General features: G+C 38.0%; 1 protein-coding gene and 1 pseudogene across 1 annotated transcript; both read left to right on the top strand.

The window, feature by feature from the left end:
- Positions 1–10,083: 10,083 nt before the first annotated feature.
- LOC108993861 (uncharacterized mitochondrial protein AtMg00310-like) lies at positions 10,084–10,614 on the top strand. Its single transcript, XM_018968901.2, has one exon. It carries the CDS (start codon positions 10,084–10,086, stop codon positions 10,612–10,614), a length of 531 nt encoding a protein of 176 aa, XP_018824446.2.
- Positions 10,615–15,343: 4,729 nt separating this feature from the next.
- Positions 15,344–15,462, top strand: LOC118349771 (annotated as a pseudogene).
- The last annotated feature ends 422 nt before the right edge of the window (positions 15,463–15,884 follow it).

Consider the following 15,884-nt stretch of genomic DNA (forward strand, 5'->3'; position numbering starts at 1 on the left):
GCAAAAGAAAAATTATATCATGAAGATAGATTACAAGGAAAAAGTTACATCATAAGGCAGCTTCAAGTCATTGAACAACAAAAAACAATTCACGTCGGGAAACTTGTACTTTCCACAAAACCACCTGCAGTACCATCTGCTCCATGCACACACATACGAAAGATAAGTCTTTGAAAGAGTTTGAGACCATAAACATTGTCGAGACCGACTCAGTCGCCCTAAGCGACGACCACATAACCATAGAACCACAACCACCGCAACCAAGTCTGTTGGAGTCAACCTTCCGGGTACAACATGGGGCTAAGGCCTTTGCCATTACGACATGTCAATAACGCCCGAGAAAGTCAACAGGGATATTATGAGACAATTAATTGAGTCGTATGGGGGGAACATAGTTCGACCCTCATAAATCAGGCTTGTTTCCAGCAGAGCCACTACCAAACCTCTGAGATAACCCGCCGGCCATGGAAGATGGTGGCAGGGTTGAAGCATGATAAGAAAAAGGACGGGAATGAGAAGAAGAGGTCCGAGGCCACTACCGCAAGGGATAAGCAAGGAGGTCCACCTGGGGAGTGTGCCTTCACAAGGCGGGCTCGTTTCCACCAGGGCAGCCACGAAGGCCACTCGGGATTAAACCCACTCTGAGCATATCACATCATCGCAAGGGCACTTCATATGGAGAAAAGTCGCCCACGCTCATGGTCTGGAGGTCGTTTTGAAGGAGGAAGGTCTTCATCAGCTCTAGGCCCTCCTCGTAACCAAACCTCCACACATCATTGCGGACCCCCCGGACATAGGACAATTCGTCTCACAGGCTGTAAGCAGTCGTTTCTAGGCCCTTGAGCGCTAACTGGCTCACGTTCAAGGCAACCTATATGTTTGATCTCCATTGCCTCTCCTATTTCAAGGTCTGCTCCTTCGCCGCCAGCGACTCGGTAGCCTCTTTAAGCTTAGAATCAAGCCACTTGATCTAACGACCATCAGTGTCTCGTTACAGATGAAGGTCCAGAACATCAGCCTGCAATCACTCAAGTTCCGACTAGCATTGATCTAAAGACTGCAGAAGTGTGTCCCTAGCCTCGCAGGCCAGCGAAGCCTTGATGTGGAGTTGACCGACCTCCCCTTGGGATTGGATCAGGTTGGCCAACGCTACCTCAGCTGCCTCCCTCTGTCCCTGCTCGAAATCCACGCTTTCCGTGGAAGTTAGGACTAAAGAACGAAGGTAGCAGTTCTATCTCCCTAGCGCCGCTAAGCTATCCACCAGGAAGGCAACCAGGGGCTCCAACCCCTAGAGCAAAAGGTGAGTAAAAAAAAAAAGAATAGAGAAAAGAAAGGGCGAAGGGGCAATCGAGTAAAACTTACCCCGTAAGCAGCCTCCTGACTTTCCCTTCTGATCTACGGACACGATTTGCGCGGCTGCATAACTCAGTCATCCGAAAACCCTCAAAAGCTTTCTTGGCAACTTCCCTGCCTTCATCAGTGACACCGACGACTCCTTCACCAGGAACGTTACCCACCGTTTCCACCGCACCACCAGGGTGGGTGGTTTTGGCTGCAAAAGTTGTGTCAACAAAAGCCCTCTGGACCGGTGATGTAGCACAATGCAGGACAGCAGGCTACACCAACTCTTGGGGGCATAGGGAGACGAAGCACCAACACGGACGACCCCCCAATAGGAGTGGCAACAGCAACACTATCCAAGTCAGTTGGCAGAGGCGAGATGCTGTGAGGTCGTTTTCCCTTCCCCACAACTGGCGAACTAGCAAGACGGCAGGAAACAAGCACAAGAGACTGCTCCATGGGAATCCCCTCTTCAGAGCGCTGATTGGTGAGGGGAACCAAATATCGATGGAGACTATCATCCAACAGCAGAGCTTCCGAATACCAGTCGTTAGGGTGTGACACCACCTAGGACTTGTAGTTTCAAGTTTCGCTTCCTCGCAGGAATTTGGTTCGGGGCGGTGGATCGAAACATCAGATACCGTGCCCCAGTTGGCACGGACGAAGAAAAACCACCTAACGGCCTGCTCGGGTGGATATTCCCAACCGTGGACTGGTAGAAAGAAGAACTTGCACTTATATCCCTTCGCCACTCTATGCCACCTGTCTATCTGGGCCAGTTCCTGGACGAGTTGAAAGTTGTAGATGTGCTAACCCTTCCATACTAAATTGTGGGTAATGAAGAGTTTACGGGCGGTCAATTCATGATAGTCAATTCAGACCTCCTCTAAGGCGCGGGCGCCAACTCAAAGAAGGCCAGCACTTCAAGCATAGGGCGAGGAACTGGCAACCTTAGGCCACAAGAGAACATTGCAGGATATGCTACAACTCTGGTACCGTAGCCTTTCTCATCCACTGCTCTGCCGGCGCAAGGTTCCAATTCCAGCTTTGGAGGAATCTCGTAGGTCGCTTTCATTTCCTCCAATTCACATAAAGTAATTGTCGACCGCCAAAAAAATCCTGCCAAATCATCTATAAGGTGGTCATCTCGATAGAAGTGGAACCCTTATATATATAAAGGCCGAATGGAAATCCCTCTGATCAAAGCATCATAACTCCACATATCTCACACGCGTCTCACTCAAGTACCAGGATCCCTTGGTTAGTGCAACCGTTGTAAGCGTATCCCCTGAAATGACGTGCAAATTAATGAGTGCAGAATACATGGATGTGGCAAAGAAACTGAAGGGGAGCCATTAAACGTGTAGACGTGGCTAAAGTTACGCTCTCGTACAAATGGAATACAGATCTTTACTCATCATGTGGCTAGGAGAACTGGGAACTTAGCCGGACCTAAAACAGAGGGGATAAAAGGAATTCCTCCCGGATTAGTTCGGGAAGAATTGGCGGGGTAACTGTAAGGAGAATTTTTCCCCTCAAGAAAGGCCCACTAGACCTCGGCCTAGAAGCCTAGAACAAATAAGGATCTACTCAAGTGTTTCTTCTTTTGGTAATTATCTGCGAGTGCACAGAATCGTAATAAATAGTAAAGTGTTTTCAAGAAAACGGATATCGAACCCACATGGATTAATTATGCTATTAAGTATTGAAATTGACTAAATTAATTACTATTTGAAAAACAGAAATTTGGATAATAGATGATCTAACTTAAACTAAATAAAAGAGCATTAAAATTTGAATTTTTAAAAGATAATAAAAACAGATTTAGAGCGTTTGATTTCACCTAGCGAATCACAAACAATTTATTATTCTTTGTTATAGAATTCCAATTATCCCACATTGATGATAAAAATCCCTCAACTATTCAATATTTTCTCTCGAACAATACCAAAAATATCTCCAATTAATAACTTCATATCTCTATGTGAATTTAATCAATTGGAAACTGATTAAGTCTTTTGGATTTTTCTTGAAAATCATACTAATTGCAGTAAAGTATCTATACTTTTGCTCTACTAATGGTTTTTAATCCTAGAGCTCTAATCACAAATCACCTCTCGATCTCATTACAATCCAATAGATCGAGTAATAGTTAGTTAGAAAATTACAAGCATTAAGAACAAAAAATAAATACTCAATCATAAAAATATTGAAGATAAAATAACTTAGAATGTAAATTGTGTGTTCAACGCTAGACTAAATCAAGAAAATAAAATTAGTTCAGAATAAAACTGAAAGGAAAAACAATAGAACACTGAAACTTAAAGATAAAAACTCTAAAACTCATACTACAAACTTAGACTCAAACTCCAAACTTAAACTCTCGACTTTCTCAACCTTCTTTTCCTCTTTGCCTCCCGATTACAAGCCTTTATATAGGCTTCAAAAAGTTCTTCAAAAAGTTCCACCAAGTCCCAAGGCATCCCAACATGTCAACTACACCAAATCCCAAGGCGTTGAGCTCCACCAAGTCCCAAGGTTTCTGAGCATGCATGTGCTTTTTTCTTTTCACAGTCAATTATTTCTTCCACCGACTTTGTTGGGTGCCATGTGTGTGCATTTATGTTCCAAGCAGTAAAGCTGCTCGTCTTTGCTAGTTGGTGCCCACAATGTCATTCATGTTGGTCTTTTAAATTGGTTGTTAGACTGGTCGCCCAATCTAACAACACAGAGTATTGTCGCCAGGTTTTCTCACCTACCAAGAGGTAGAATATCTCGTTCATCGCCTAACTCTTGTCGCCAATTCTGATCGCCACTGGGTCCCCTCGCCTACCGAGAGGAAAAAATTCTCTTTGCTTCTCGCGGTACAAGGCTCCTCACCTAAATCTCCTCGGCTCTCTTTGGATCTCGTCGCCTCTCTTCGGTCTAGATCCTTGATTTCTTCTTTTGTACAAAAATGCTCTCCTTTTGCACTAAATATTTTCATTCCTTCAAAATAAAAAATAAATAAAAATATGTAGAAATAAATCAATAGCAATATTATTGAAGGAAAACTAATACTTTTCATAAATAAAAGAGTAATAAAAATTACATAAAAATCACACTTATCAAATACCCCCAAACTTAAGCTCTGCTCGCCCTCGAGCAAAGAAAAAGAGAAAGACAATTAAAACAAGCATGGGTTGTTTCAAAAATTATTATTTTTTTAATTATTTATTTTTTCATAGATTGCCTAAAGTTTATAATTCAAATGAATCATTCACAATCAACCAAGTCTAAAAGTTAATTCAAAGCTTAAATCCACCGCATTATCCAATCTCCTATTCATGCATACCTCTCATTCTCACTTCACCATTAGCTCCCCAGATATTGCTATGCAAACAAGCAAATAAGTAATGAATCTCCAAACACTCCATAGGCTTGCTTTTCAAATCACTCTCCACTAATGTAAAACAAAAACTATCATCAAGGCTAGGGTGAGGGCTATAAAGAAAATGTAGGATTCAAAAAAGTAAGAGAACTTAAGTCTAAACTCACCAACAAAACAAAAAAAGCATTCTCACTTCTAACACAAACATCTATTCTCACACATTGTGACTCTCTCAACGTATCTCTCTTTATTGTACTTTCAAGTATCTATCTCTTTACCTATGTATTTGCAGATCAATATGTTTTTTTTTAAAGAATATTCCTTCTCGCCTGCCTTTGTGGATGTCTCTCGTCGCCCTTTTTCTTGTTAGCCACATAGTTTACTTTTTTACCCCCAAACTTATGACTCTCGTCAGCCTTTCCCTGTCGGCCACATAGAAGACAATTTTTTTTCACACCCCCAAACTTATGATTTTGATAATCTGGCTATAATGAACTTTACTTGTAGACCCACTACCTCTCTCGCCTTTGATTCTCTTGTGAGTCTGTGATTTTGTGTAAACTTAGTTTCGTTGGAAGGTAAGGAAATCAGTATTTAGGCTCAAATAGGATAGAGAATATGAGGTTTACAAGAAAGAAATTTATAAGGCTAAAATATAATTCAATGAATCTCAAATGGGTGACTAAGGATAAAGATAATAAACAAGTAGGGGTGTAACTGGTCCGGTTTTGGATAAAATCTAGAACCGAACCGGTATGTACCAGTTTTGTATTTTTTAAAACCAATTACGCACCGGTTACCCCCTTAAACCGGTGCTTCCAGTTTCCGATCCAGTTTTCCGATTTTATTAAAATGTAAGTTTCACAATTTGTCATTAAAAACTTGTTTATAAAAAAAAAAAAAAAAAACTGATTTAAAAAAAACTGTTTTATACTTTTATTAATATATTAGACTATATAATAGTATTAATATTAGACTATTGGTATAATTATAAGTTATATATTAGTATTAGTGATAAACTTTTAGTGATTTAGTATTAACATTTTATGTAATAATTTATAAATTATAATAAGAAATTATTTCATATATGAATATATATATATAATTATATATAAAAATTTCACATAAAAATTTACAATTATACATTATATACAAAAACATATATATATTAATATTTAATATATATAAAAAATATTTTGTATAAAACTTATATATAAATTTTTTTTTTATTTCTTTTAATTAACTGGTCCTGTCCATAAAATCCCGAAACCGGAACCAGACCGAAACCGGCCGGTTTTACATTTTAAAAACCGGTTCCGGACTGGACCGGTTCAAAATTGGACCGAACCGGTTCAAAACTGGTAAAACCGGTCCGGTCTGGACCGGTTTTCCGGTTTGAGTTTACACCCCTATAAACAAGTAAGTTTGAAAGGATCAATTGGTCCAGAGAATGTTTTAATCATTTCCTCAGTAATATTCTATCTAGGATTTCGCCTCGAGTGTAATCAAACAAGTTTTAGAGTGAGTTAAGACCATGCAAATTCATAAAATTCACATAAAATTTCTCTAGGTACTCACAACAATTAATGATCATGATAAGCATTCAGTGAATCTAGAAAATATCAAATTAAGCAAGATCAAGTAAAGAATTAACAACTAGACTTAAGCAATGAGACTTTTTCCAAGAATCATAGTCAATTTCAATCATCTTTTTTTCTTTTTAAATTTCCTTTCCCCAAAACTTAAATATCACATTGTCCTCAGTAGCAAAGATGAAGAAAAACAAAAGAAGGGAATGAGAGAAGGTAAGAGATGCTCCCCTTTTTTTTCTGTCCTTGAAGGTGCAACTTTGTACTCCTTGGAGATCTCCTCGTCTCTTTGTTCCTGCAAGATGAAAGCCAAAGAAAAGAAAATAATAATAAAATACAATAAAAACTTGAGTTGCCTCCCAAAAGCACTTTATTTAAAGTCAATAGTTAGACATTATCCTCTCATCATTTATCATTGTCGAGATCAATGGAACACTTTTTCAAGTTAAAGTCTCCATCCACATAGGGCTTTAATCTCTATCCATTTACTTTAAATGTCCCTTTAGTCTCGTGATGGACTTCAACCGCCCCATAGAGAAATACACAGGTCACCACAAATAGTCCCGACCACCAAGAGCGCAGCTTTCTCGGGAAGAGTAGAAATCTTGAGTTAAACAATAAAACTTTATGCCCGATTTCGAATTCTCTTCTCAGGATATGCTTATCATGCCATCTTTTAGTTTTATCATTGTGGAACTCATCCATCTCGTTGATTTAACATATTCTCTTCTCGCTAGCTTCTTGTAAATCAAAGTTTAGTGTTCTCGTAGCCCAATAGGCTCTGTGTTCTAGCTCCACAGGTAGATGACATGCTTTTCCATAAACGAGCCGATAAGGTGACATCCCGATCGCTGTTTTGAATGTTGTATGATAGGCCCATAACGCATCATTTAACATTCTCGCCCAATCTATCTGAGAGATACTCACAGTCTTCTCTAGTATGCGCTTCAGCTCCCGATTAGACACCTCGACCTAGCTGCTTGTTTGAGGATTGTAGGGTGTCGCCACGTGATGGGTAACTCCATACTTAGTCAGGAGTGCTTTAAATTGGCTATTGCAAAAATGTTTCTCTCCATCACTGATTATGGCCCTCGGAGTGCCATATCGGGAAAAGATGTTCTTCCGTAGAAAATTCACTACAAACCTTGCATCATTGGTTGATAAGGCGACCGCTTTCACCCATTTGGAGACATAATCTATAGCCACCACAATAAATTTATTAGAAAATGAGGATGGAAAATGATCCATGAAATCTATACCCCGAACATCAAATAATTCAATTACTAAAATATCGCTTAAGAGCATCTAATGTTTCCTAGAAATATTGCCAACTCTTTGACAATGATCACATAAATTGACAAAATTAAAAGAGTCCTTACAAATAGTGGGCCAATAAAAGTCGCATTGCAACACTTTCGCCGCTGTTTTTGCTCCTCCAAAGTGGCCGTCTGCTTCCAATGAGTGGCAGTGTCTGAGTATTCTCCCCATCTCCTCCTCGGGCACACATCTCCTGATTATCTAATCTGCACAATGCCGGCATAGGGAGGGTTCCTCCCAAAAATAATATTTCAAGTCGGAGAAGAACTTCTTCTTTTATTGATATGTCATCTCGGCTAGTAAAATTATAGACACCAAATAATTTACCATGTCGGCATACCATGGAACGACTTGTACAACCATTAATTGCTTGTTTGGGAAAGTCTCATTAATTGGAAATTTCTCCTCTCTAGTCGCCTCTTTAAGCTCAAGGCGAAATAAGTGGTCAGCCACGACATTCTCAGTACCTTTCTTATCTTTATTTCCTAGTCAAACTTTTGTAATAGCAGAATCCATCTTAACAGTCTTGGTTTTGCATCCCTCTTCGCCAGCAAGTATTATAGAGCTGAGTGATCGGTGTAGATGACCACCTTTGAACCTATCAAATAATAACGAAATTTGTCAAAGGCGAATACAACAGCTAGCAACTCTTTTTCAGTAGTAGCATAATTAAGTTGAGCTTCTGTTAAGGTCCAACTTGCATAATAAATAACATGAAAAATTTTATCTTTTCTCTGCCCCAACACTACCCCTACATCATAATCGTTAGCATCACACATTAATTCAAAAGATAAATTCCAATTTTGTGATACCATGATAGGTGCTGAAATTAATTTCTTTTCAATGTTTCAAAAGTATGCAAGCATTCATCCAAAAACTCAAATTTAATATCTTTGATCAATAGATTACAAAGAGGTTTAGTAATTTGGAAAAAATCATTGATAAAACGACGATAGAACCCAGCATGACCCAAGAAGCTTCTCACGCCCTTCACATTGGTCAGTTGTGGGAGTTTGTCAATGACGTCTATCTTTGCTTGGTCAACCTCTAATTCTCAAAACTGTTTGTCAGGGGTGATGGATAGTATTTCAGGTTGTGGTTCCAAATTACAGCTATGGAATAAGTCCAAGTTTGGCAAGGTTCATGTTAAGCTACAAGAAGCAAGGAATAAGCTTAAATTTGAACAGCAAATGGATCCAACAGTATTGAGCACACGTAGGGTCTGTGATGCTTCTGAGGAACTGCATAAGTGGTTGGATATGGAGGAGATTATGTGGAGGCAAAGATCCAGGGCTCTTTGGTTAGCTGAGGGAGACCAAAATACCAAATTCTTCCATGCTAAAGCTTTTCAAAGGAAGAAGAAGAATAATATTTTGAAACTTATGGATGATGGAGGTTGCTGGAAGGAAAAGGATCAATGTGACTCTCTTATTATTAACCATTTGTCTTCCTTGGTTACTTCTACAGGCACTCAAAATGAATGTGTGATTCTTGATAAACAGAGAGAAGAGTTTCATATTCAATGAATGAGGAGCTTATAAAGGATTACACAGATAATGAAGTGATCAGAGCTCTTAAGGAAATGCACCCTTCGAAGGCTTCAAGGCTTGATGGCATGCCTCCTTTCTTTTTTCAAAAGTTTTGGCCTGATATTGGTAGCTCTATTACCTCTGGAGTTTTACATGCTTTGAATTCCTGTGATTTCCCTCAAGCTATAAATCATACATTTGTTACTCTTGTTCCGAAGAAGAAGTGTTTCTGAAAGTAAATGATTTAAGACCTATTAGTTTATGTAATGTGGTTTATAAGCTAATGTCTAAGGTTATTGCAAATAGGATCAAGAATGTATTGCCTGCTGTCATCTCAGATTCATAGTCTGCTTTCTTACCTAGAAGATTGATAACAAATAATATCTTAGTGGCTTATGAAGTTCTTCATTTTTTAAAGAGAAAGAAGAGGAGTAAGAAAAGCTTTATGTCCCTTAAGTTAGGCATGAGTAAAGCTTATGATAAGGTTGAATGAAGATTCCTTGAATCTGTTATGAGGAAGTTGAGATTTCATGAAATATTAATTCAGCTTGTGATGAAGTGTGTGATGACTGCTTATTTTTCAATATTGATTAATGGCTTCCCAACTGGACATATTGTGCCCTCAAGAGGATTGAGGCAAGGGGACCCCATCTCTCCTTATCTTTTCCTTTTGTACACTGAGGGTTTGATTAGTTTATTGAAGAATGCTGCTGAGTCTAAATCTGTTTCTGGTATTTAGATCTGTTGAGGGGCTCCTAGACTTAATCTGTTGTTTGCAGATGATAGTCTCATTTTTTGTGCAGCTGATGTGGCTACAAATCTCAGGTTACAATAACTGCTGAATCAGTATGAGGAGGCTTCAGGGCAACAGAGTAACAAAGACAAAACTGCAATGGTTTTTAGCAAAAATGTTGATGAAGTTAAGCAGTAGGCTATTATGAATTTGTGGGGTACTTCTCAAGTCCAGCAATATGAGAAATATTTAGGCCTGCCTCCAATGGTTGGTAGGTCTAAAACTAATGCATTTGTTGAGATTAAACATAAAGGATGTCTGAAAGTACAAAGGTGGAAGGGCAATATGTTCTCTCAAGGGGGAAATGAGGTGCTTCTCAAGGCTGTGGCATTGCCAATTCCTTCTTATGCTATGAGTTGCTTCAAGCTTCCTTCCAACCTGTGTTCCGAACTTGAGAGCATGATGGCCAGGTTTTGGTGGGTGCAAAAGCATGAGGAAAGAAAAGTGCATTGGGTTAGTTGGAAGAAGATGTGTCAGTCTAAATCTGTTGGAGGGATGAGTTTTAAGGAGTTGGATACTTTCAATATGGCTTTGTTGGCAAAGCAAGCTTGGAGGCTATTGCAAAATGAAGAGAGCTTGTTTCATAAGATTTTTTGTGCTAGATATTTTCATAATGGTAACCTGTTGAAGGCTTCTCTTGGTGGTAATTCCTCTTATGCTTGGAGAGGCATTTGAGAGGCAAAGAACCTTCTTATGAAAGGTGGTAGGTGGAGTATTGGAAATGAGAGATCTATTCATATTTTGAGGGATATTTGGGTACTTGGTTTTTGAAATTTGAGGGAGGAATTGAGTTTTGGAAGTTTATATTAGGGTGTGGATTTTGCTAACTTGGATGGACAGGTTGCTACTTTGATAGATAACACTACAAACTGGTGGAAACTCCCAAAGGTCAGATCTCTCTTCAACCCAAAGGTAGCAGAGGCTGGTCTGAAACTACATACTAGTGCCATAAGTGATATGGATAAGCGGATTTGGGAGCATGAGAAAAATGGCATGTTCAGTGTTAAAAGTGCTTACAGGTTTTTCAAAACATGTACAGTTCCTGATTTGTGTGAGTCTTCAAATGGGCTTATCTGAAAAGGTTTTGGAATGCTCTTTGGAAGTTAAAAATCCCTCAAAAGGTGAAAATCTTCACTTGGAGAGCATGTAAGGAAGGTCTCCCTACTATGGCAAATCTTATTAATAGGAAGCTGGATGTGAATGGTCAAGGTTGTTTCTGTTAGTACCACGTGGAAGATTTAGCTCATGCATTGTTTCTTTGCCCATCTATCCATGAGTTTTGGTTGAGGAAGTTTTCTGTTCAGCAACAGTTTGATTAGATCAGTTCATTTATACTTACTGCTATGGAGGTCCATTCGAAAGGTTCATCTGATCACTCAACAGATTTCATTCTAATGGCATGGGGGTTATGGTTTAGGAGAAATAAGATGGTTCATGACCACATCAGCTTGCCTCACAAGTCATTTGTTTTGCTCTTTCTCTGAAGTTGAAGACTATTTCTAGTTTATAGCAACAAGGGTCAGTTAAAGAGTTGGTTTACAGGTGGTCTCCCCCACCAGAGAACTTTTACAAATTGAATGTGGATGGTGCATTACTTTTTTATCACAACAAGGCAAGTATAGGAGCCATTTTAAGAAATTCTGTGGGAGATGTCATTATGGCAATTAGCAAAGTTGAGGCTGAAGATCTTGAACTAGAAATTACGGAAGCAATGGCTTTACTAAGGGGGTTACAGTTTTGTCTCAACACTAGCATCCATAACCTTATCATTGAAAGTGACTGCTTGTTTATGGTCGAGGAGGTCAACAGTGATACACATTCTTTTGCAGCAGTAAGAACATTAGTGTCTGAAATTAAAAGACTGATGCAAAGTTTCCTACAATGCAGATTACAAGATGGCAACAAACTGGCTAATGTGGCAGCACATCGACTTGCAAGGCATGCATGGTCTATTAATGATATGCATATTTGGTGGCATAGTGTCCCTAGTTTTATTGAGAATTTCATTTTCATTGATAAACACTATTGTAACCTGGTTTGAGGTTTTATGCCTCGATACAATGAAGTTCTTTTCCTAAAATAAAAAATAAAAAAAATAAAAAAAGGAAAAAGTTTGAGCCCATTTAGTTCCTAACAAAAAGTACTTCTCATCAAGCTTTTTAAAAAAATTGCTGCTAATTTGAGTGGATCTAACAACAAATATTAAACCCAGATGAATAAAATATGCTCGAACTGAGAACACAGATGTATTAAAGTAGCCTTAAGAGATAGAGGAAACAAGATAATAAAGTTACTAACTTATTCTTTACAAACACCAACCACCATTAAATTTGATGACAACCCAATTTTCTATTTGTGAATCTAAACCACTGAGCTGAAGAAAATAATTTTAACAATAAATCAACAATCATTGAAAAGAAAAAAAAATATCAGATTAGAACAGAGGCCAAGAAGAAAAGACGTTCCTCTCGCTTTCTCTCTCTAAAATCTCTTTGTACAAAAGTGGTGAAGCGCTGCTCGGAGTGGAGGTGGTGATGCCTGTGAGTGAGGAGAGAGAGTGAAAATCACAAAAAAACATTTTCTTACCTCCTCCATGAGTTGGGCCTATGAGAAGTGAATGCAGGACATAAATCCTAGATTTGCCACGTCACCCACCGGTGTGTGGCGTAAAAGGGACCGCATATGAGTAGAATTACTCGGAAAACACGTGACAATGGAAAACATGGTAATATTTCCATTAGGGGTGAGATTCGGCCAATCCAGACCGGACCGGCCATTCTTGGACCGGACCGGATCGAACAAAATTGGTTCGGTCTGATTCGATCCAGTCCAAATTATATAGGACTGAATGAATTCGGTCCGGTCCCCGGTCCAAGGGTTTTTCACCCCGAACTGGACCGAATGAAAATTAAAAAAATATAAATATATTTTATTATTTATATATATATTATTTATATAAATAATTGTATATAATTAATTATTAATCATTAATATATCACAATATTACATAAGTATTATATTCTTTAATGTATAACTATAATATATAATACTAGTATATATTAACATATTGTAAGAGTTATAGTATAAATTATAGTATATGTATAAATTTATAATAGTATTAGTATAGTTAACTTAATATGTTAGTATTAATCACTATAACTACATAGAGTATTATTTAATACAGTATTAGTAGTGTATTACCAATTTATCACTAACATATAGTATATTAGTAATACTACTAGTATAGTTATTAGTTATAGTATTGGTACTAAGGGCACTGGCAATGGACTAGCCATTGCCAAGTCCAACTCTAATTTGCATCAGATTTTGGGATAAAATCCCTGGCATTGGACTCGGCAAAGGCATAATTTTCTAATTTATGCTACAGTAATTTTAAGTCTCTCGCCAATGTTGGCTAGCTCCTGTAGTAAGATCAAAAGAATATTTTATCACTATCCGCCCAACTGCCCCCTCTCTTTTTCCCTCGTTTTCCATTTCCCTCGTGTTTCCCTTGTCTCTCATCTCTCGTCTTTCCCTCTTTCTCTTGCAATTTTTTTTTTTGCCTCACCCCTCTTCTCTCCCTCGCTCCGTAGCTCAACTCTCCCTCTTCTCTCAGTCCACCATTTTTTTTTTCTGAAACCTTTCTTCCTCTTCTCTCCGTCGCTCCGTCGCTCGTCTCTCCCTCTTCTCTCAGTCCACGATTTTTTTTTTCTGAAACCCTTCTTCCTCTTCTCTCCCTCGCTCCGTGGCTCGTCTCTCCCTCTTCTCTCCGTCCACCATTTTTCTTTTCTGAAACCCTTCTCCCTCTTCTCTCCCTCGCTCTGTCCCTCTTCTCTCTTTCTCAATCGATTTTATCTTCGTTCCTGGGTCGATCTTCACGGTTGTGCAATTTCGTCTCTCTCTATCGGCTTGGCTCAACAACGTAGCAGCACTCTCTCTCGGTTTGGGTTGGTAAAACTACTGAAACTTTATTTGGGTAAGCTTTGTATTGATTTGAGTATGAATTTGTGAATCTCTGAAATGGGTATGAATTTGTTTGGGTAAGCTGGTTATACACAGTTGCTGATTTTTCTGAAGTTTGTGCAATTAGTGTTGTTGATTTTTCTGAAATTTGTGTTGCTGATTTTTCTAAAGTTGTTTATTATCGCGTCCAACCAACCAACACCCCATGAGCTTGTATTTTTTTTTTCGGTTCTTTTTTTTCTGTTAGCTAAATTTGCAACTTGGTTTTGTATTGTTTGCTGTTATTGTTTTTGTGTTAATTAAGGGTTTTCTGTTAGCTAAATTTGCAACTTGTTAATTAAGACACATGAAGTGAGATTTTACTACATTTACTACACCTTTGGTTTTATCCAGACATTCATGGAAATTGGATCGCTATATTTAACTTGAGATTTATTCTTGCCAGTCTAATCCTTCTTAGAAAGACTATGACGTCAAAACACTCCATGTCTTAGACTAAATGTAGTCATCTATTTTTAAGTGAAATTAAAATAGACTAAATGCTGATTGAGGATTAGAACTTTCTTAGACTAAATGTTGATTGAGGGTTAGACTAAATGAGTCATATTATTAGACTAAATGCAGCCATCTTCTCTTAACAAAAGGCTAATGTCCAATTCAAGTTACTTGGGTACTCTCATATTATTAATCTTGATTGAGGGTTAGAACTTTCTTGGAACTTCATATGAAACCGATAATGGTTTTTGAGAACTTGGGTCATTCTGTGTCTGAAAGGCCAATTCGAGCAGCCACATTCAATGTTGCCATGTTCTCCCTGGCACCTGCTGTTCCAAAAACTAGATTGTGCTTAAGATTGAATTATGAGCATGGTTTAATTGACACATTTGACCTTGAACATGAAAATGAGTGTGGCAAAAGAGACCAGAACTGGATTATTGGAAGAGCACCCAAGTAACAGGATTATTGGAAGTTAATGTATGTCTTTTAAATCTATTTTAAAAAATAGAACCTCTATAAAGGTTTAAATAGAACTTACCCACAATATCCAATAAACAATCACATAACATATCAAGTCAACAATTATTATACAGTCAAGTGCTTATGTCATTTTTGCTCTTAATTCAAGTTACTTGGGTGCTCTCATATTATTAATCTTGGGGAACCAGCTAGCTTTGCTCTCATATTATTGTTTTTGTATATTGAAGCAATCTCCCACTTTGCTATGCAATAAAATTTAACCCAAGTTATGTTATTTTTCTGTAAATAACATAAGATACATATCTCATGCTCATGAATATATATGTGGATGTGTATGATCCCAATGCTTACATGCAGTAAATATATTTTTCTGTTTGCTATACAGTACTTGGTTTTCTATCACTTTGCTGTTATTGTTTGCTCTCTCCTTTCATGTAAGCATGCTTTAGGGTGTATTTATGTGTCTATGTAGTAGTATATGTTTGTGGGTAATGGCTTGGACGCTACATATAACGTTTGTGGCTATCCCGATTGATGGTTTCTTTCAATGCCATTTGATCCCGGAAAACACCACATATATTATTGATTATCATCGTTAAGACACTTTTCTGACTCCACAACCAAAAACAGAGTTTTCTTTCAATGCAAAGTTGCTGTTTTTCTTTGCAAAACAGAACAAGAGACTTATTTTTGTTGTTGTTTTGCATTGTTCTGTTTTGCAAAGTTGCTGTTTTTCTTTGCAAAACAGAACAAGAAGTTGATTTGTGTTTCTATTTTTCTGCATATTTTTCTACATATTTCTTTGCAAACCAGCTTATCCAAACAAATTGATGATGTAATATTTGTTGTTTTGTGGGACTTTCAAATTTCTAAACTTTTCTAACTCCTTGAAAATGTAATATTTTTCAAGGATGGGCACACAAATTGATGATGATCCCTTCTTCACCACTCTATTACAAAGTGGAGGAGAGGGTTGTAATAGCACCCCAACGCAACATTCTAAT

Source organism: Juglans regia, chromosome 10 (genome assembly GCF_001411555.2).
Source record: "Juglans regia cultivar Chandler chromosome 10, Walnut 2.0, whole genome shotgun sequence".
Lineage (NCBI taxonomy): Eukaryota > Viridiplantae > Streptophyta > Magnoliopsida > Fagales > Juglandaceae > Juglans > Juglans regia.

Excerpts from the sequence above, each read along its gene's own strand:
- LOC108993861 (XM_018968901.2), top strand. The coding sequence starts at position 10,084 with ATGAATTTGTGGGGTACTTCTCAAGTCCAGCAATATGAGAAATATTTA.